Raw genomic sequence first — 20,649 nt, 5'->3', positions numbered from 1 at the left:
CCCTTTACAGCAAAGTTTGAGAAGCTCTGGGTTGTTGTAATAAAGCAAATTATACCAGGGAATAAATAACAGGCCTTCTTCCCACTGTATTTTCTGGTTTAGAGAATATTTGATATTCTAATGGAGCAAATGAACGTATTTTTTTTTAAACACTGATAGTTCCCCTGGACCTTTATTAATATACCAAGAGATCAGGGCATTCCCAAACTACTTCTAAAAGGCTGCCCATTCCTGTATGAGAGCATCACCTACCCAGCAAACCACACTCAAGGCTAGCTGGTTTATATAAATGTTTTTAATAACACCATACCTGTTGTAAAGCTTTTAAATCTATTTTCTGACCTTCTATCTTGGAATAAAATTCATCTACGGCCTTATCAAAAGAAGAAAAAGACAATCAACTAGCTGGAAAAAAACCACACAAACACGGTCTCTGCTTCAACTTGCATACACAGAATTTTAGGGTCCATTTTGTTTCATAACACCACTCAAAGAACTTGAGTAGATTTCCAGTAAATGTATTATATAGCTAAGCAGTCAGGAATCAAATTAAGTTCAAATCTTTGGTCCTTCATCTTGAAATAAAGAAACAACAAACATTTCCACTAGTTTGTATCTGTGACTGCACTGATTTTTAATGTCCAGATTCATAATGATTGTAAAGCAGAAATATTTTCAATTTCTCAATCAAAGCAAGTTGATATTAATTTAACAACTCACATCATGCTAACTGGTCAAAAAATAGAATCAGAAAACCCACCTTGTCAAATGATTCAAATTCTATATATGGACATTGTGAATGTTGAGAAAACAAGAAAGGATGAAATTCCTCATACCTGTAAAACATATTTACCAAGAACATCAATAGGGACTTCCCTGGTGGTGCAGTGGTTAAGAATCCGCCTGCCAATGCAGGGGACACGGGTTCGATCCCTGGTCCGGGAAGATCCCACATGCCACATAACAACTAAGCCTGTGCACCACAACTACTGAGCCTGCGCTCTGGAGCCTGTGAGACACAACTAATGAGCCCGTGTGCCACAACTACTGAAGCCCGCACGCCTTGAGCCTGTGCTCCGCAACAAGAGAAGCCACCGGAATGAGTAGCCCACACGCCGCCACAAAGAGTAGCCCCCACTTGCCGCAACTAGAGAAAGCCCACTCACAGCAACAAAGACCCAATGCAGCCAAAAATAAATAAATCTATTTAAAAAAAAAGAAAAAGAAAAAGAAAGGAACATTAATAAACACCCAAAGCAAATCGATCCATGCCTACATACTTACGTGAGTATGTCTTCGGTTGGTTTATCTACTTCTAGGCTTGGTTTTATTTCTCTTTTCTGAATGATATACCCCTACAAAAATCCAACATTAAAACTAATTTCCATTCATAATTAGCAGATTTACTTTCCTTGAATGATATTAATTTTATTAACTTACAAAATTATTCTAGTTATAAACAATCAGCATTTGTCTACTGATTGTATTTCTCAAAGTGATGTTTTTAAAGACTCAGTAAGTACCATCAGAAAATACTGACTTATTCATATGAACAAGAAAAAAACAGGGAATAAAGAAAATGAAAACTAATGATTTGATAAAGTGGTGAGATTATACATGTGCATTTTGCTTTTTTCTTTCCATTTTTCAGATGTTCTGCAACTTAAAAAAGCCAAAAGCACTTTACTTCCAGCAGAAAAATCTTTGGTGCACTTTGCCAGTAGGAAATTTTAATTCATTTTAGTAACTGGATGCAGGGTATATTTGGAGTGAATTTAGCTGTAATTAATCAGAACTTTTCCTGAACGTTTTTTGTAAGTAAAGTTATATACTTTGAATAGGGAAGAAAAACAAGATATGAGGTAACCCAGAGAATATTTAATAATTAAAAAGATGTTAATCAGTAAATTTTTGGAAAGTGCTGGCAAATTAAGATGTGCTTCTCTATCATAAATCAACCTAAGAGGAAATATTTTCAAATTCCTCAACTTTTCAGGAGTGCCAATATTGTCTTGACCCAGTACTTTATAGAAGATTTAAGGAACAGAACAAAAATCAGAAACCAACAGCAATTAAAAAAAACTAACCTAGAATAAGCATATTACAGGTGTTAAATTTCCAAATTACAACAAAAAATTTACATATACTGATCCTTCAATGAACATTTAAATTCTAAAAATCTAAATAAGTAAAACATCAACAATAAACAATAAGTATTTGTGGTGCTACCTTTCCACTGAAGTTGGATGTTGTTTTCATATACTCTTCTGCTTTCTGAAGACAAACAAGTACTTTTTCAATATCTAATAGGGGAATAAAAAAGGAAAAAAGGAGTGCCAATCAACTGTCCATAACTATTATTAAACATCTATGTAGAAAACAGAAAGTGCTTATGAAATAATACAAGTTGTTCAAGAAAATTAAATATAGTTATTTCATGTTTATAATCAGTTTATTAAATAAGAATATATTTTGGCCAGCTTGTTGTCCCAATAGCTTTTATTGAATCCATCTTTCCCCTCATGATATGAAAGCCACTTTGTTCATATGCTAAATTGCCACATATATTTGGGCTTGTTTCTGAATTCTTTATTCTGTGTATTCCTTCTCCCAAAACTTAACTTGTAATTACTATAGCTTCATAATACATTTTAATTTATGAAAAGATTATACTCCATCATTACTATTATTTTCCAGAGTTTTCCTGAACATTTTTGTATGCTTTTTACTGCACATATCAGATTCATTTAAAAAAGGAAGTGCAATAGCAAAAATAACAATACCACCTGTCGGCATTTCGAACAGGATTGCACTAAATTCATGTATTTCAGAAACTAAATCATTCACTTAAAACATTCAATTTGTATTTTTAAATGCACAAAAAAATCTTACATTTGTGCATTTGTGTATCATAAAAATGATCCCTAAACCTTAAGAAGTGATATAAATCCCAAAATATAAATATCAAGAATGATTTTTTTTCATTTTACATGAGAATCTGCAGATAAAAATTTGTCAAAGACCAAAGCTTCCATTTTCCTTATATTTCCTCTAATTTTTTATTATCCTAATCTAGAAGTTAATTTAGGTTCCCTTAAGTAGTTACAAAAGCCTAATTCATTATAAAGTCACACCACAGCACTTACAGAATTAAAATGCATAAATAATGCTACTTCTAGAAGCCCCTCAGGTTCTGAGTCTGAAGGTGAATAATTCAACTCCTTCAAGCCTTGTACCAGAGACTGTCTCAAGTGCAGTAACCCCTTCCAAAATTTAGGGGGAGGGAGGGAGAATATTCTAAAATCAGAAGGTAATAACGTAGGTCAAGATATTAAACTGCATGTTACTACGGATAAAGCCATCACATTAGAGTAGGAAGTCAGGAATACCATATGGATAGAACACTAACAGGTCAAATGTTTTTAAGTCTAGAACTACCCACTCGTTTATTACTTTTTCCAGAAATAATTTTCATAGGTTTAAAAAATGAAATAAAAATGGGCAAAACTTGTAGCATGCACACATACCCTTACTTTCAAATTTTTCATCCAGTTTGACATTGCCAGAGAATCCATTTTCTATAAGACAGTGTTCAATGAGAGCTGGTCCACAGGCTATAAAAGCAGAGGATATTATTTGTAGTATTTTCCTATAAAATTTCACGTTCAAAATACTAATGTATATCCCAATATAAATGATCTACTCAATAACAGTAGCCAGTGAAAATAACAATTAGTTTACCTATTTTGAAATGTTATTAGAAATGACAGTTCAAGTATTTATAAAAATTTGAGACTACAATAAAATTGTAGAAGTCAATGCAAGTTATAGGAATTTAATGGAATTTAGCCACGTATAAAAAGGATTATAAACCAGGAACGAAAGGCTGGTTTAGCATCCAAAAACTGGTTGATGTAATACACCATATTAACAGAATAAAGAAACAGAAAAATCCAAACTTACAAATTTTACACATGCTATACTAACAGATGGAAAGTTTTAAAGATAACTTTTTTAATGCATTCTAAACAGTAACTCCTGTAGTAATCAATGGTACCTGCCTTCTCATATGTCCTCCCCAGATTCCTTAGTATAGGGATAAGTGATGATTTTCTCAAGTGTAAAAGTTGATTAGATTATCTTTACCCTGGTTATCAGCGGCACCTGGCAGACCTTGGAATGCCCTGAGACTCACCGATAAAAAACAAAAAGCGAAACAAAGAAAGCCCAACCAAGCTAAGTGACTATTAAATCAAAAAGACGGACACTGAAAAAAACAAAAAAAAAGATTTCTTAGAAAACTATAGCTGGCGCTCAAGTGCTAGATAACATAGTTTGTTTACATAACTGTATTGCTTTTAAATAAGATGTAACATAAAGGTCAAAGTTCATATGGTATAACAAATTTCTCTTTCCTTGAAAATAAACACTTATTTACTCAAAAGATCACTTTAAACTCCTTTCTACATTTATCAAGTTGTTCTAATTTTCTACTAGAACTAGATTTCAATGTGTTACATATATTTCTAAGAAACCATATTATCTTACAAACAATTCATTGCTCTATATAGGATTACTCACGAAGTAATGGGTTAAGAACTCTCTTCAGTAGTTCACCCTTAGGTGCACTGGCTATTATTTCAGTCAATCTGTGAAACAAAATTGACACACCCCTTACTATCTTATATTTAATAAACCCTACAGCCATATTCATGTTCACAGTACTTTCATATGCATCAATTTGCCTGATCTTCAAAATATCCTAAAATATAAGAGGAGCTAGTTCACTTTATAGGTTAAAAAAAAAAAAGGATCATAAAAGTAATTTATCTAAGTTTAGTAGGTTCCTGAACAGCAGACTGGGACTTGAAACCAAGTTTTCCAAGGAACATCAATACTTTTTCAACGAAGTCATACTGCTTATCGTCAGCATGCCCATATATGACATGAAAGACACATTTTTATGCAACAGTTAAATGTAGTTTGTGGAGACTGGTGATATATGGGTTTTTAGAAAAAATTTTATTGTAGTTGATTCACAATGTTGTGTTAGTTTCAGGTGTACAGCAAAGTGAATCAGTTATACATATATCAATACATATATCCACTCTTCTTTTTTTTTAGATTCTTTTCCCATATAGGCCATTACAGAGTATTGAGTAGAGTTCCCTGTGCTATATAGCATGTTCTTACTAGTTATCTATTTTATATACAGTAGTGTGTATATGTCAATCCCAATCTCCCAAGTTATCCCTCCCTGGTGATATATCTTAACACCTGAAATGGCTTTACCTAATTAAACATCTAGAAAGAACTCAAGGATGCTGTGGGCCACAGTATTCCCCCCCAAATCAGCATCAACCTCACCTGCAAACTTGTTAGAAATGTAAATTCCTGGGATCTACACCAGATCTACTTAAAACCTGGTGGGGGCAGGGGGATCTATATTTTACCAAGCCCTCTAGGTGATTCTGATGCATTCTAAACTTTGAAAACCACTGCTGTAGCCTATTAGCAAAGCCTTCCAGCCAGAAGAGTACTGTTATAGTCAGCACCTTATCCCATCATACTCCTATTTTTTAGCTAAACCAGAATTCCTATCTCCTTTTGCGCTCTGCCAAGATATCCATTTGTCTTCTCACGGAACAGCTAATAAATTCCCCCACTTTACCAAGAAATCATAAACATCTGAAGTAACACCAAACTTAGATTAAAAAAACGTACATTTGCTACTCCCAAATAAGGCTTAATTGCTTACGTTTAAGCGCACTTATGTAGTTCAAGCAGCCCAAATTTATTTTATGCAAGTAAACAAAATATTTTCTTATGTGACAGTTCTTTCATATTCTGACATATGATCTATTTTACTATGTAATACAATATGAAATGAGTTAATAAACAAACATGTTACCTTTCCAAGGTAAGCAAAGGTTCGGCAGCTCTAGCATGATCAACTGGATAGTGTTCACGAACAGCAAATTTAACATCATCTGACTCATCAGTTCGAAATCTTAGGATATTTAAAATTAGGTACTCATAATCTGTAAGAACAATGTTCCCCTGTAATAGAATAAAATATAATTTAATGCTTTTCCCAAATCATTCTTAAATCTTAAAAATTGAGAAAGAAAATGTAGTCTCTTAAAAACCCAATCAAGGCTATAGAAATGAGTTACAAACACAAAGCATTTGAGTTGCATCTAAACAGTGCTCCTTGCACTTGCCCAGCACAGACTATGAAATAAAATAAATCTAAACACCCCAAGTTTGAAACATAATGAAGGAATCAAGAGCAACTTTAAACTCACTGTCTGGTGGTTCTGCAGAGGTCACTATTAGAAGCAGAATAATCAATTAACACCTTGATGACCACCAACTGAACTTAATGTTGCACTTGGTTGAGGCAAATCTACAAACACTGTGGCTTATTAAGAAAAACGACATATATTTCAGAAGCCAAACACAGAGCTATTTATACTTTCACCTGCAATTTGTCTTTGAATAGCAATTAGTTATATGGAAAAATCAATAAAGGCCGTTATACCCTTTGACCAAGGAATTCCACACTTGGTTATGTGGCCTAGTGTAATACCTCAATAAAACCAGAAGCTACATGCTTAAACTGCATCTTACTTACAATAGAAAAAAACTGCAAACAGCCTAAATGTAAAAATTGGAGATATTGATAAATTATACCAATATGACAAAATATTTAAAAGCTGTTAACTTAAGAAGATTATGTAGGACTTACCTGGTGGTGCAGTGGTTAAGAATTTGCCTGCCAATGCAGGGGACACAGGTTCGAGCCCTGGTCCGGGAAGATCCCACATGCCGCGAAGCAACTAAGCCCATGTGCCACAACTACACAACTAGAGCCCGCGCGCCTAGAGCCTGTGCTCCGCAACAAGAGAAGCCACCAGAATTGAGAAGCCCGCATACCGCAATGAAGAGTAGCCCCCACTCGATGCAACTAGAGAAAGCCTGTGCACAGCAACGAAGACCCAACACAACCAAAAATAAATAAATAAATAAAATTGATTCTTTGAAAAAAGACTATGTAAAAAAAGTAGGAAAATGTTTATAATGTTAACTAAAAAACAGGAAGACCAAAAAATCCTGTATTCTGGGAAGTATAAGGCAAATGTATCCTGGGAAGTGGAAGGCAAACACAGGAAAAATTAAAATACTTATTAAAGAGTGAGGGTTAAAAAGTCTTTTTAAAACTTAATATTGTTACATAATCTTTTCAATAAAAACCAGGGGAGAAACCTAATGAAAATAAAACTGCCCAAAAAACACAAACTTCCAAATTTATTATAGACAGTGAAGGTTGCTGTATAATTAAAATACAAAGAAGCATCCATGAAAATAAATGGTCACACATGCCTTAGCAAGTACTTAGAAGGTGGTCCCGGAAGACGGTGGGAACAGCCCCAATCTCATGAGGAATAACAGGTTGCAAGATAATGTTCACTAGATGGGGCCACCATTCACCTTGATCACAAATATACAGGCATACCTTGACGTTATTGCAGGTTTGGTTCCAGACCACCGAAATAAAGCAAATATTTCAATAAAGCAAGTCACACGAATTTTTTGGTTTCCCAGTGCATATAAAAGTTATGCTTACACTATATTGTAATGTTTAATAATATAATGTAAAATATAATGTATCATAACACAATGTATGATATAGTGTATAAAGATAATAATATACTTTAAAAAACAAGGTACGTAATTAATTTAAAAATACTTTATTGTTAAGAACTGCTAACCATCATCTGAGCTTTCAGTGAGTTATTCGTAGTAACATTAAAGATCACTGATCACAGATAACCATAAAAATATAATAGTAATGAAAAAGTTTCAAATATTGTGAGAATTTTAAAAATGTGACAGAGACATAAAGTGAGCAAATGCTGTTGGAAAAATGGCACTGACAGCAAAAAATTACTTGATGCAGGACTGCCACAAACCTTCAATTTGTAAAAAACACAGTATATGAGAAGCATAAAGCAAAGCTCAGTAAAATGAGGAATGCCTGTAGATAACCTGAAGTTACTAGGTGTTGAAAGAGCAGGACCTACTGCTAAATGTTCTAACTTCAAAGAAATCACGCATTTAGAAATTTAAACATTTAACTTAAAGAACAGAAATGTTAACTGGAGAAGGAAAGTAGGAGACTTGGATAGAAGTCCATATAGTGTCTGATTGGTTCATAAAGGTGTGACTTGAAAAACAGACCTGGCCATAGGACCTGGCACATATAAAGTGCTCAATAAATGTTTGTTGAATCAAACTGTTCAGTTATCAAGAACATCTGGAAGATTCCAGTAGGGCAGTTACTTCCCTCAGAGGGCTTTCTTTAAACCAAGGTTTCCCAAAAGTATTCTGTTAAGATGGTTTCCACTACTCACATTAAAAAGAAGAAAATTCTGTGATCTAATAAGTTTTGGAAATTCTATGTAACATATCCTTCCCTAGGGGATGTACACATCACACGATCATATTAAAGGCACTGGTAAGTCCTAGAGTTAAAAAAAATATATTTACCTTATTTATTCTCAAGGTTCTTCAAATTTTTATGACTAGGGGAACCATTTTTCTAGGCTATTATCATATGGAAGTGGTGTCGAGGAACTTACTTGGGGAAATACTGCACTTGTCTCTGATGTACTCAATAATCCATTTTCTAATCTTACTTTCTCCAGAGTCTTTCTTACTGGAAACTTCTTTTCACAAATTAATAAACTGACTTTCTTAAGTGAGTCTGAATAGTAACAGCCTCTTTACCCAAGGTCTGATCAACTCTAGATAAACCATACGTCAAAATTCCAGACATGAAGGCTAGAAGCTCAGACCCTGGTATAGAGAGAGGAGAGAGCAATCTTCAAGATCTACTGTAAGAATCAACTAACATACTTCTCTTAAATACCACAGTGAGTACTGAAAATTCCTAAGCACATACTCTCATATATAAATCCTGAATATCTATTCCAAACTCATCACTAAGTGGACCTCTGGAACCTAGACAGTACACATGCCAATTGAGCAGAGCCTTCAAAACAGAAATACACTAAATGCAAGGGGGTATCCTGGATTGAATCCTGGAACAGAAAAAAGAACATGAGTAGAAAAACTGGTGAAACCCAAATAAAGTCTGTAGTTTGATTAGCAGTAATGTACCAATGTGAATTTCTCAGTTTTGACAAATGTACCACGGTTATATAAGATGTTAACATTAAGAGAAACTAAGTGAAGGGTATACCAGAATTTTCTTTATTATCTTTGCAACTTTTCTACAAATCTAGTATTACTATAAAATAAAAAAATTATTTAAATTTTTAAATGATAATAAAGACTTTTTTATTCTGTGGAAAGAAATTTTACATCATTAAGTGCTAAGTTTAAATTGAAAAAGGAAAAAAGAAAAAAAAGGAAAGGCCTATGTCTGATATATAACTTAAACTTCACATTGAGTTAAACCTAAGGCAGCCTGCAATTAGTTACATTCTAGAGATTTCTCCCCCCACCAATGAAAAAAACCTTCTCTTGTTTTTTAATTGGGGTGGGCGGGAGTGGGGGAAAGGGATCATAAATAGGACACCAAACATAACAGTGGTTACTTTGGGATGAGGAACTGATTAGGCCAGGGGTGATAAGACCTTCAATTTTAATTCTACAAACTTTTCTATATACTGAGAATGTATTTGTGTACTACTTGTATAAACATTTTTAATTTAAATGGTAGTCTAGATAATTCTAACTATTGTCCTACTGAGAAAAAGAAAAACTGGACAAGATACAAAGCAAGTCTCTTACGAAACAAAAAATGCAAACAGGCAGTAAACATTTATAGGATCAAAATCTAGGAGAGGAAAACTCAGAAAGGTGAGCTCCACACTTAGAGCTCCTTCTTCCCTAGGATCATTTATCTAACAGTTAAGAATCAGCTGACAGGCTGAGAAGCTGAGCGTGAATTTTGATAGGCTCACAGGACAACTAAGGAGAATAAAAATTTGAGTTCAGGGTCCAAGTGAAAGGGGTAGGGGCTAAGGGGATTTATCCCTGATAAGTTCAGCTATGAATACTGACCCCAAAAGGCTGCATCCCAGGAGGAGTGAACCGGAAATTTTCCAGCTTTCCCACACCCAGCTCCTAATCAATTCAATTCTTGATTGGAGTAACGTAATATGGGATTACTTGTGTCCTTAGCAACCTTGTCTAAAGCAAATATCCTCTCTAAAGGAAGATAACATCATTCCAGGTCTCACGATTTATCTATTACTTTTCCTACTCAATGCCTGGCACACAATAAAGTAACCAGGCATGGGAGGAGACAAGACAATGTAATTATAGTTAAAAGAATAACAGACTATAAAACAGACATCAGAGGAATCAGATAACAGAGCAATTACAAATGATTCCAAATGATTCTTGTCTGATAGCAATAAAATTAGTGGAAGATAGATCAAAAGAAAATATGACTGAATTTTCCCATACTGATGAAAAACACCAACTCACAGATTCTAGAAGCACTGTGAACCCCAGAAGGTAATTACAAAGGAAAATCAACTAGACATATCATAGCAAACTACTGAAAATCAAAGACAAAGAGAAAAAAATTTAAAGCACCCAGATAAAAAGGAGAGATTACCTTCAAAGGAGCAACAGTATGACTGACACTGGTTTCAACAGAAACAGTGGTCACCAGAAAACAATATACTATTTTTATAACTGCCAAAAAGTTATTCAACTAATTAATGAGAGAACTAGATGACAAAACTGGTTCTAAGAGAAATGAAGTAAGTAGACTACTTAGAGTGGGTGAGAAAAGAATGATTGTGTAAGATTGCCAATTTAGGGCAATAAAACTGCAACCTCTGGGGCTATCCTTTCTCTGGACAGAGATAATTTGAATCTCTACTAGATGAAATTAATTTTCATTGCTATCAGGCAAGAATTATTTGCATTGCTATCAGTTTTCTATAAGTTAAAGTCCACCCTTAACGAGTTGTAAAAGAGCCTAATCAAGAGTAAATAGCAGGGTCTTCCCTGGTGGCGCAGTGGTTAAGAATCCGCCTGCCAATTCAGGGAACATGGATTCGATCCCTGGTCCGGGAAGATTCAACATGCCGTGGAGCAACTAAGCCTGTGAGCCACAACTACTGAGCCCGCGTGCTGCAACTACTGAAGCCCTCACGCCTAGAGCCCACGCTCCGCAACAAGAGAAGCCATCACAATGAGAAGCCCGCCCACCGCAAGGAACAGCAGTCCCCACTTGCCGCAACTAGAGAAAAAAAAAACAAAAAACCACATCCCTAGAATCCCCAGGAGTGTCGGCTAGACAACGCTAGACAACACCTGGCAGGATACTAAATTGACATTTTGTCCTTTTTGTCTCTTTTCAAATTTTGGATAATTTTTAACAGTCTCCTCTCATGATTACAACATCTCAAATTATTTTTGATTACACATATACACAGAAAAAGCTACTTTGTTTCTTGGACTGATTTATTTACACAAGTGCTGCAAAAAATGTTAATTAACATATGTATAAATTATAGACAGCACATCTAGAGCCACATGGTATCAAGCAGTTACTGAAGCCTTCATAATCACTGCTGCCTGAAGAATTCATAAGATATTTGGAATTATATCTTCAATAGCCTCTATTATTCCAGAGACTTAAAAATTATTATTTGCTTCTAACTCAAAGCTATGGAAACCAAAAAAAGAAAAGAAAAAATCACTACTGGTTTTGTCTGTGGTGCACCTATAAATGTGAGTAAATTCTTCTCTACGAGAAGTCACGCAAATCTACAAGTGACCTTCCTTACTTCCTGCAGGCTAGGATCCTATATGCCACAGATAAGGTATAAGACTAGGTTCTCAGGAGGGCTTCGTGGATACTGGCTTTACATATGAAGTATAACCTTTTTTCCTTAATGGTGAGCTTTTCACACCTAACTGAATGAGATTTATTCTCAAATGTGACACTCTAGGTTTGACCTTGGCTACACAATCAATTTGCCTAATTGTAACCTGGTAAAAAGGACACATTCTTATTGAACCTATGTAAATAGACACATTGTCTTGAGCAGTAAAACAATCTCAGTAAAAGGCAAGTGTTCCTAAATTCTAAGAGACCAAAGAGAGCAAACTACCATTTAAAGAATGTATCACTCCAACTAGCACTAGTATAGTTACTAAGTTACACGTCAGAAGGGCTTTATCATATAACTATCATAAAAATAATATCAACAACATTCTGGAAAAAATAACCACAATCAGATTCTCCCCAGTTTATTCAGTCCTGTGTAATCAATTCTGATTGTCCTAGATCATAGGTTAACACTCTATTTTCATGAAGGCATCTGCTTCTAGACTAAAAAGAATCTTAAAAATCCTAACTTGGCATCCCTGATACAGTCTGGCATCTGTCCAAGCAATATTAGCTCAGACAATATGAGTCTATTATTTAAGAGCAGGGATCAGCAAACTTTTCCCATAAAAGGCAAGATAATAAATATTTTAGGGTTTGTGGGCCACATATGGTTTCTGTTGCATATTCTTCTTTTTAAAGAGCTCTTTTAAAATGTATTGCAAAAACCATTCTTAAACTCACAGGCTTTACAAAAAGGGGCCACAGGCTGTAGTTTATCAACTCCTATTTAAGACTATCTGGTATGTCCTTTTCACCAAGGTTCTGAGACTGCCTTCTTTGTTAAAGACCCGATTTATAATGACAAAATTATGGAGATGGAACAAATTAGTAGTTGCCAGCGTGCAGGGATGGGAGGAAGAGGGGTGGGTGTTACTACAAAGGGGTACCACAAGCAAGGAAGATCTCTGTGGTAATGGAAGAATTCTGTATCTTGATTGCAGTGGTGGTTACTTGAATCTACAAACATGGTGAAATGCATTGAATTATATGCATACATTGTACCAATACTGATTTCTTGATTTTGTTATTGTAATATAATTATGTAACATGTAACAACTGAGGGGAACTGGGTGAAGGGTACACCAGACCTCTCTGTTCTATCTTTGCAACTTCCTGTGAATCTATAATCATTTCAAAATAAAAAAGGTTTTAAAAAGGTTATCATACAAATTTTTTTTTTAATTGATCACTACCTGAGACCACATACAAAAATCAATTCCAGGAGAGCAGCCACTGCAGCTGTAGCTGCTGCTGCCTGCAGGGGAGGGGGGGCAGAAAGATGGGTAAAGGAATTAGAGGCAAAGAGAAGTGCATCGACAATTAAAGACAAGTGCAAGGATCAGCAGGTGGTCTTGCTGTCCCGGTCCCACATCCAGGTAAATAACTAATACAAGTATGTCCACTTCTGATAGTTCACTAAAGTGCACGCTTATAATGTATGTGCCATATATCTAACAAAAACCTTAAAATGATTAAAAGCATGTGGTAAAAAACGTTGATAAGAAAGAAGAAAAAACGAACAGCTCAATATTATTTTTAAAAATTACACATTCTATTATTCGGGTCTCCCTTAATTATTTAACCAATCTCTTACTCATAGAAATTTAGCTTTGAATAATGGAGTCGCTTGGAGTCTAGCTAGAATTGAAAAATTCCACACATGAGGAACAACTAGGGACCGATTTCCACTTAAAAGCTGTGATAAGTCCAGCCCAAGTGACTCATGCAAGAAATAAATGGGAACATTTAAGAGATGACAGTCACAGAGAAATGGAGAAAAAGCAAAAAACAACAAACAACAAAAAAACAAAGACATTTAGCTTCTTTCCAAGTTTTAACTATTATAAACACTATAAAGACTATCCTTGGTATGGTCCTTCCTGAGCACTTGCCTCAAACGTTTCTTATGATAAATTGCTAGAAGTGGAATTCCTGCGTCAAAGGTTATGCACATAAACTTTAAAAATCATGTTATATACTGTCAAACAATCTTCCAAAAATAATGTTCTAATCTACCCTTGCGGGCTTCCCTGGTGGCGCAGTGGTTGAGAGTCCGCCTGCCGATGCAGGGGACACGGGTTCGTGCCCCGGTCCGGGAAGATCTCACATGCCGCGGAGCGGCTGGGCCCGTGAGCCATGGCCGCTGAGGCTGCGCGTCCGCAGTGTGTGCTCCGCAACGGGAGAGGCCACAACAGTGAGAGGTCCGCGTACCGCAAAAAAGAAAAAGTAATAATCTACCCTTGCTCCCGTACATCCTTTTTCAAATTCTCTCCCTTATTTTTTTTTTTTTTTTTGGCCACGCTGCACAGCTTGCAGTATCTCGGTTCCCTGACCGAGGACTGAACCCAGGTCACGGCAGTGAAAGCCCAGAATCCTAACCACTAGGTCACCAGGGAACTCCCTGTACATTCTTTTTTTTCTTTTCTTTTCTTTTCTTTTGTGGTACGCGGGCCTCTCACTGCTGTGGCCTCTCCCTCTGCGGAACACAGGCTCCGGACGCGCAGGCTCAGCGGCCATGGCTCACGGGCCCAGCCGCTCTGCGGCATGTGGGATCTTCCCGGACCGGGGCATGAACCTGTGTCCCCTGCATTGGCAGGCGGACTCTCAACCACTGCGCCCCCAGGGAAGCCCTCCCTGTACATTCTTGATAATACTGGTTATTGTCAAACTTTCCAATCATTTATATATTGACAGAGAAAGAAAAAAAGGGGAGGAAAAAAACTATCATTTTTATCTTTCAGTAATCTGTTAATTTATAGAGTATTCATGCTTTCATAAGCCATTTGTATTATTTTTTGAATTGTGTAATCAAGCACTTTACCCATTTTTCCACTTGAATGGTTTGTGAAAACTACGTATTAGGATTATGAGCATTTTATTTACCACACAAGTTAAAATATTTTTCCCCAGTTTTTCACTTTTGATATATGTATCAACAGTTCATGGTGTTTTCTGCCTTACACAGTTAAATTGCCTTACACAGCTTTAAAATTAAGCAGTCATATCTATCAATATTTGTTTTCACTGTTAGGCTTAAAAGTCTTTTTCATCCCAAATTCATATATCTTAATCCATATTTTCACCTAGTACTTCTATGGTTTCACTCTTTATATTTAAATTTTTGATGCAAATGGAATTTATTTTGCTGTAGGTAGCTCATGAAACATTTCCAAGATAGAACAGGTAACTAAATGGAAGGATGAAGAGGCAAGAAGCAAGAATGGTGAGGCCATCAGTAGTCTTCCTCTTACGACTGATGACACTGAAAACATGGCAATGTCCCTGAGTCTCAACTGCGGTCTTATTTATGACAAAACTATTTGACAATTTGCTGGTTGTACCACTCTAGTCCTGAAATATAAAGTAGTAGATAATTTCTTCAGTTCTCGGATCTTCGTCTCCTACATTCAAATGCTATTTTATTATAGTTTTTGTTTTTGTTTTTTTTCTGGCCATGCCACATGGCATACAGGATCTTAGTTCCCAGACCAGGGATTAAACCTGCACCCCCTGCAGTGGAAGCACAGAGTCTTAACCACTGGACCACCAGGGAAGTCCCTCAAATGCTATTTTAAATGGCTACAGTCTGCCTAAATTCTGGCCTCCAGATAAAAAGGAAGATTAATGGAAAATTACATTTTACTCGTGTTGCACTTTATTATCCTAGTGTATCAATGGCCTTTGAGAAGAAAAAAATGTTCCCTGCCCATGTCTGACAGCACTATTACATGAATAATTAACAATATAATAATTCTCCTCACCCCATCCCCCAAATTTAACTTACCCTGTCATACAGCTCAATGATTAAGTGATAAGCAGCTTCGTCACTTCCAAATTGAAAATCCACAATTCTATCCACACCAAGCTGTTTTGCACTGACTAATCTCCGACTCTTCAAATGTTTTCGGCACTAGCAAGAAAGAGAAGAAAAAAGGCATTTATATAGTAAAAGTGAATTCCTAATCATTCAGTATTGGTTTATAATTAAGTTTCTTCTTTTCATTTCCATCAAGAATAACATCTTAAGACTAACAGATAAAACAGTATAGTCAAAATTAAAACTTACAGAGTCATTATCAGAGGAAACACATTTTATTTCAGACAACTCTGACTGCTAACTCTGAAACAGTATTTTATATCCAATTTTTAAGTAGACAGTAAGAGACCTATAGCGAAGTTTATGTTGTTGCTTTATACCACTGCTAAATAAATCCGTTCTTATTCTGAGGACCTCACACAAAGCTGTAACTTTTTTTTTAAGCCTCTTTCTACTGAAATTTTTTAAGTATCCCAAATTTCCTTCTGTGTGTTTGTGTTCAAGATTAACTAGTGGTTTCCACTAATCTTTCACTTCAAATACAAATTCTGAACCAGGAGCTCAATGGAATTCTATAAATTAGTCCTCCAACTTACAACCAATTGCCCTCTATTCCCACAAACTTTATTAATAAAACCCAAACAGAATTTTTCTGGTACTATCTCCAGGCTTTTGAACAACCTAGCTCAAATCCAAATGTAGTAACTCCTATCCTTTATCAAATCCCATTCTTCTTATCCCTAGTCATAATGTTCTTGTTCTTATAAACAATTAAAATAAAATTAACATGTTAAACCCAAAGACAATTTACTTGGTAAATACCTACTGTTTTATATTACATGTACAAATATTTAAGTATGACATGGACCAAAAACAAGACTACTCTGTAGCTCCTAAAAAAAATTTTTACAATTGTTTCTAAATTTGAATTTGAAAGATCCCTTAGTCAAGACCAGAAAGAAAGAATGCTTTCTTTTCTTCAAGCCTCAAATCCAAAACAAATTTTACACAGAATTTAAACTAAAACCATCTTAAAAAAAAGGAGAAGAAGAATATACAGGGTCATTCTTCAAGTTAATGCCAATTTTTTCATAACTAAGAAGAGTTCTTCTCCAGATCTACAGTTCAAATTGACTAAAATTCTCATTTTATATATTCAGGCAGAATTATATACTCACATATATTCAGGCAGATGTAAGACTTTTCAACCTTCATAGAATAATCTCTCCCTCCTAAATTCAATATTTCTCATTTAAAAGTGGCCTATATTAATTTTGATTTAAACAGTGACCTACATTCAGGGCTGTCTTTAAATCTCCAGGTGAAAATCATAATCAATTCCCCCAGTAATAGTTTGAGAAAAATAAAGTTAAAATGAAGATAAAAGGCATCCTTGAATGGAACAGAAGTCCACACCATAGAATGGTGAAAAAGGGAAAATTATCATGAGTATAGATGGACATATAATACATATGTAAAACTTGTTTTTTCTTTATTTCCCTACTAGCAGCTTGGTGAAAACAAGCTTCTGTCAGTGCCACAAAGCTACAGCTGGCATCCCCAAATGTGAGAATTAGGAACAATCACTGTGATTTACCACATACTAAATGTGACCCTGCCTGTGACATACAACAGTAGCAGCTCTTTTAGTTATTTATAAAGTACTTAACATTGTCTGCTCCACTGAAGAGAATTTTTATACACATTTAGATTTACATGCACACATAACTCATTAAATTCTAAGTTTTTTTTTTTTTTTGAGTGTCTGACCTCCTATTGATGTAGCCTCGTTTGGGGATGTTTATACAGTCCCAGTATCATATATCTTATTATCTGTTATATCATATGTAAAACTGAAACAATATTAGTTCTTCATATCCCAGTTATTAAACAACTTAAATGAAGTATGCATTATTCTTTGAAAAGTACTATACAAATATAAAGTGTCATTATTATTAAGGACAATCCCCAAAATAGAACCATTTGGGGTTACTATTAAGTAAATTAAACTTTTAAGAATTTGATAATTTTGTGACAGGCCTTGTGATTTGGGAAACACTTACCTAACGTGTAATCCAAAACAGATTCTAAGTTGCTGGGGATAAGGATCTTCTCTGTAAAGCCTCTAATGAAATAACACAATGCCAAAACAAATAAATTTCTGAAGGAAAGTGAGGAGGAGAGGAAGAAGGAAATTAATACATATGGAGCCCTATTATGTGTCAGGCATTGTGTTAGGTGCTTTACATGTAACTTCAATTAATCCTCACCAATAACCCCATGAGGGAGGCATTATCTACATTTCACATTTAAAGAAACAAGTTCCAAGAGATTAAGTAAAATTTCCAGGTTATAAAATTATTCAGCAGCAAAACCATTAATTCTAAGTTAGGTATATCTGACTCTAATGTCTTTCCTCTGCATCATGAGCTTTTCAGTATATCTCTTGTGTCAATAAGCGAAAGGGTAATACATCCACAAATGTGGGATCTCAGTTTTAATAGTAAAAACAAAAAGAAAAGTGAAAAGTAAAAAGATATGGTTGGTAGCATACTAATGTCACTGAGTATTCCAACAAAATACAGATTGGTAGCTGAAAAGTGAGCTGTGGAAGACAAGGCTAGGGAAGGAGGGAGGAGGGCAGATTACAGAAAGCCAAGAATGCTGGGGTATAGGATATGGATTCAGCAATTAGAGAATCATAAAAGGTGGGAAAACTAATGAAAATGATGCTTTAGAAAAACCAATGTCGGTCTAACACAGAATTGTTTTGATAGTGAGAAGAGTATTAGAGTTAAATGGCTATAATGTCCAGCATTATAAAAGCTTGAGTAAGAACGGTAACTGTGGGAACATAAAGATGTGGTGCACAAAGTGGCATGAAGGGTAAAAGGGAGAAGTTAAACATCTCCTTTATTCAACCAGTATCTATCAACTACTCTATTTTATCTCTATTTTATTTATAACAGTGAAGAAAAACCCATTTATAATTTCAATTGTTAGTGACCAATCTCAGGGCCGTAAAATTTAGCTTCAAGTATAACTTAAAACTTACCTTCATGGCAAAACTAGACGGCATCATATTCTTAGGCCATTCAAATTCTGTCGTGTGAATTCGTATGCCAGATTCAAGTAAAAGTGTAGCTTTAACGTCTGGTCTGTAAAAGAAAAAAGTCAAAAAATTTTTAGGGGAGCATTAACTCAGGTTAAAAAAAACAAACAAGCTCATACTTAATTATACAAAAGATAAAACAAGCCTATAAAATGCTCTTACTTTTGAAGACGAATAAGATACGTCTTATTATCCACATCGTAAACATTGTTTACTCTCATTCCTAGCAAGCTGCAAAGAGAAAGGAAACATGTAACAAATCATACTACCATTTGAAACATAAAACTTCACACAATTTAAAGCTGTAGGCGAAAGCAGAGATGGCGAAAGGGGGGATCTTTGACTCTAAAGATACGGAGTCAACCAGTGTGCAGTCTGAAGGCATCAGACATTGAGCCCAAACCCTGAGTGTAACTATTTAAGAACCAAAGTGGTCTATCAGCTCTAGAACACTATACTGTGCCTTGAGTCTTTTAAGTGATCCAATATATATTTTAGGAAATACAATAAAATCTAACCCACTTAATTATAAAAGAAAATATGTAAACGAGGCCCTGAGAAATATGACAAAGCTCACACAGCTGAATAATAGAAAGCAGATTAGAATGCAGACCTCAGGCCAAATCTGTTACCTCCGGCTAAAAAGGCGATGCTGCCCTTCTCTGCGGTGAGGAGGAGCGTCTAACAAACCAAGCCTCTGGTCTCGAAACCTCTGAAGCAAATGACTACACGCGTCCTCCACCTGGCGTCTCGTCTTTTACTAAACGTTTGCTGCCAGACCCGGGCGACTCAGGCCGACAGGCCGAGAGCCCCGCCAAAGCCGTACGCAAGACCTGGCGAGACTAGCAGCCCACGAGAGCGGGGAGTGGGGCACGCGACCGCCGGAGTCCCCCCGGTATCCTGAGAGCCACGGAAAGATGTCACGCGCTCGCCCACTCAGGCCTAGCCAGGTCCACAGAAGAACAGGACCGGGGGGACCCAGGGGAAACATAAGGCCGTTCTTGTTTCCACGGTGGAGCCATGGCCTCTGCCTCCTGCACCACCCGCACGAGCCTGGTCACCCGTCATACAGTACCGGGCATTCAGCTCCGCGAGTACCGCGCGGAGGTCAACGGTGCTAAAACGGGTTTTCATGGCGAGGCTTGAGGGTCTCTACCGCAGTTTCCTCCACCGCCGGCCTGACTCAACGCTGCTACTCTTATGCGCAGGCGCACTTGGCGGATCTACGGCCGCGCAGAAGACCCAATATTCCTTGAAGCGAACTGCTTTTCGTCACTGTTGTGCAGCGTTCGGCTGTCAAGTCCTTCGTCAGCTCCCTTTTCGTTGTACCAAAACAATTCGAAATAGATCCAAACTATTTTCTTGAAACTTCATTCCTTCCTGGAAAGCTTATGGACTAGGCCGGTTACTTTGCTCCCTTGCGTTTCGGGACTCAATCCAGCCTCCACAGTGACCCCTGCGGGTCAAGACAATTTACAAGAAGCGCACTAGGAGGATTTCCCCAGGTGGGACTCTGCGTACAGGAGCAACGACCCCTTTCCCTGACGTGCACAGTGTTGAAATTTAACGAAGTGGACTATTTCATACACCCTACAGTTACCCTCAATGATCAAAGCAAATGAACCCTCAAAAAGGAGTTCCTATTCTGATGTCTTGCTCTCCGAAGAGCATTTTGTGTTGTATTGTGGGATTCTCATCCAATCTAGGTACTGGGATCCCCTGGGCTCAGCATAGTACCTGGCATACAATAGGGGCTCCATTAATGCTTGGCAA

The 20,649-nt window shown here is 36.3% G+C and overlaps 1 protein-coding gene across 2 annotated transcripts in view; it reads right to left on the bottom strand.

Moving 5' to 3' along the window:
• Positions 1-20,283, bottom strand: part of NEMF (nuclear export mediator factor) — a 52,464-nt gene extending 32,181 nt beyond the window's left edge. Inside the window, exons 1-11 of one of the 2 annotated variants that reach the window (XM_067736632.1) lie at positions 19,952-20,283; positions 19,039-19,107; positions 18,820-18,922; positions 15,732-15,857; positions 5,912-6,060; positions 4,582-4,649; positions 3,528-3,614; positions 2,230-2,303; positions 1,285-1,355; positions 761-836; positions 311-373 (exon numbers count right to left, since the gene is read on the bottom strand). In XM_067736632.1, the coding sequence (XP_067592733.1) occupies positions 311-373; positions 761-836; positions 1,285-1,355; positions 2,230-2,303; positions 3,528-3,614; positions 4,582-4,649; positions 5,912-6,060; positions 15,732-15,857; positions 18,820-18,922; positions 19,039-19,107; positions 19,952-20,010 (945 nt within the window). In that variant the 5' untranslated portion in view covers positions 20,011-20,283. The remainder of the gene's footprint in view (positions 1-310; positions 374-760; positions 837-1,284; positions 1,356-2,229; positions 2,304-3,527; positions 3,615-4,581; positions 4,650-5,911; positions 6,061-15,731; positions 15,858-18,819; positions 18,923-19,038; positions 19,108-19,951) is intronic. The other variant, XM_067736642.1, reaches the window with a different exon arrangement.
• Positions 20,284-20,649: the final 366 nt, after the last annotated feature.

The sequence above is a fragment of the Pseudorca crassidens genome, chromosome 1 (genome assembly GCF_039906515.1).
Source record: "Pseudorca crassidens isolate mPseCra1 chromosome 1, mPseCra1.hap1, whole genome shotgun sequence".
NCBI classification, from domain to species: domain Eukaryota; kingdom Metazoa; phylum Chordata; class Mammalia; order Artiodactyla; family Delphinidae; genus Pseudorca; species Pseudorca crassidens.
This window is presented reverse-complemented; position numbering and strand designations above follow the sequence as displayed.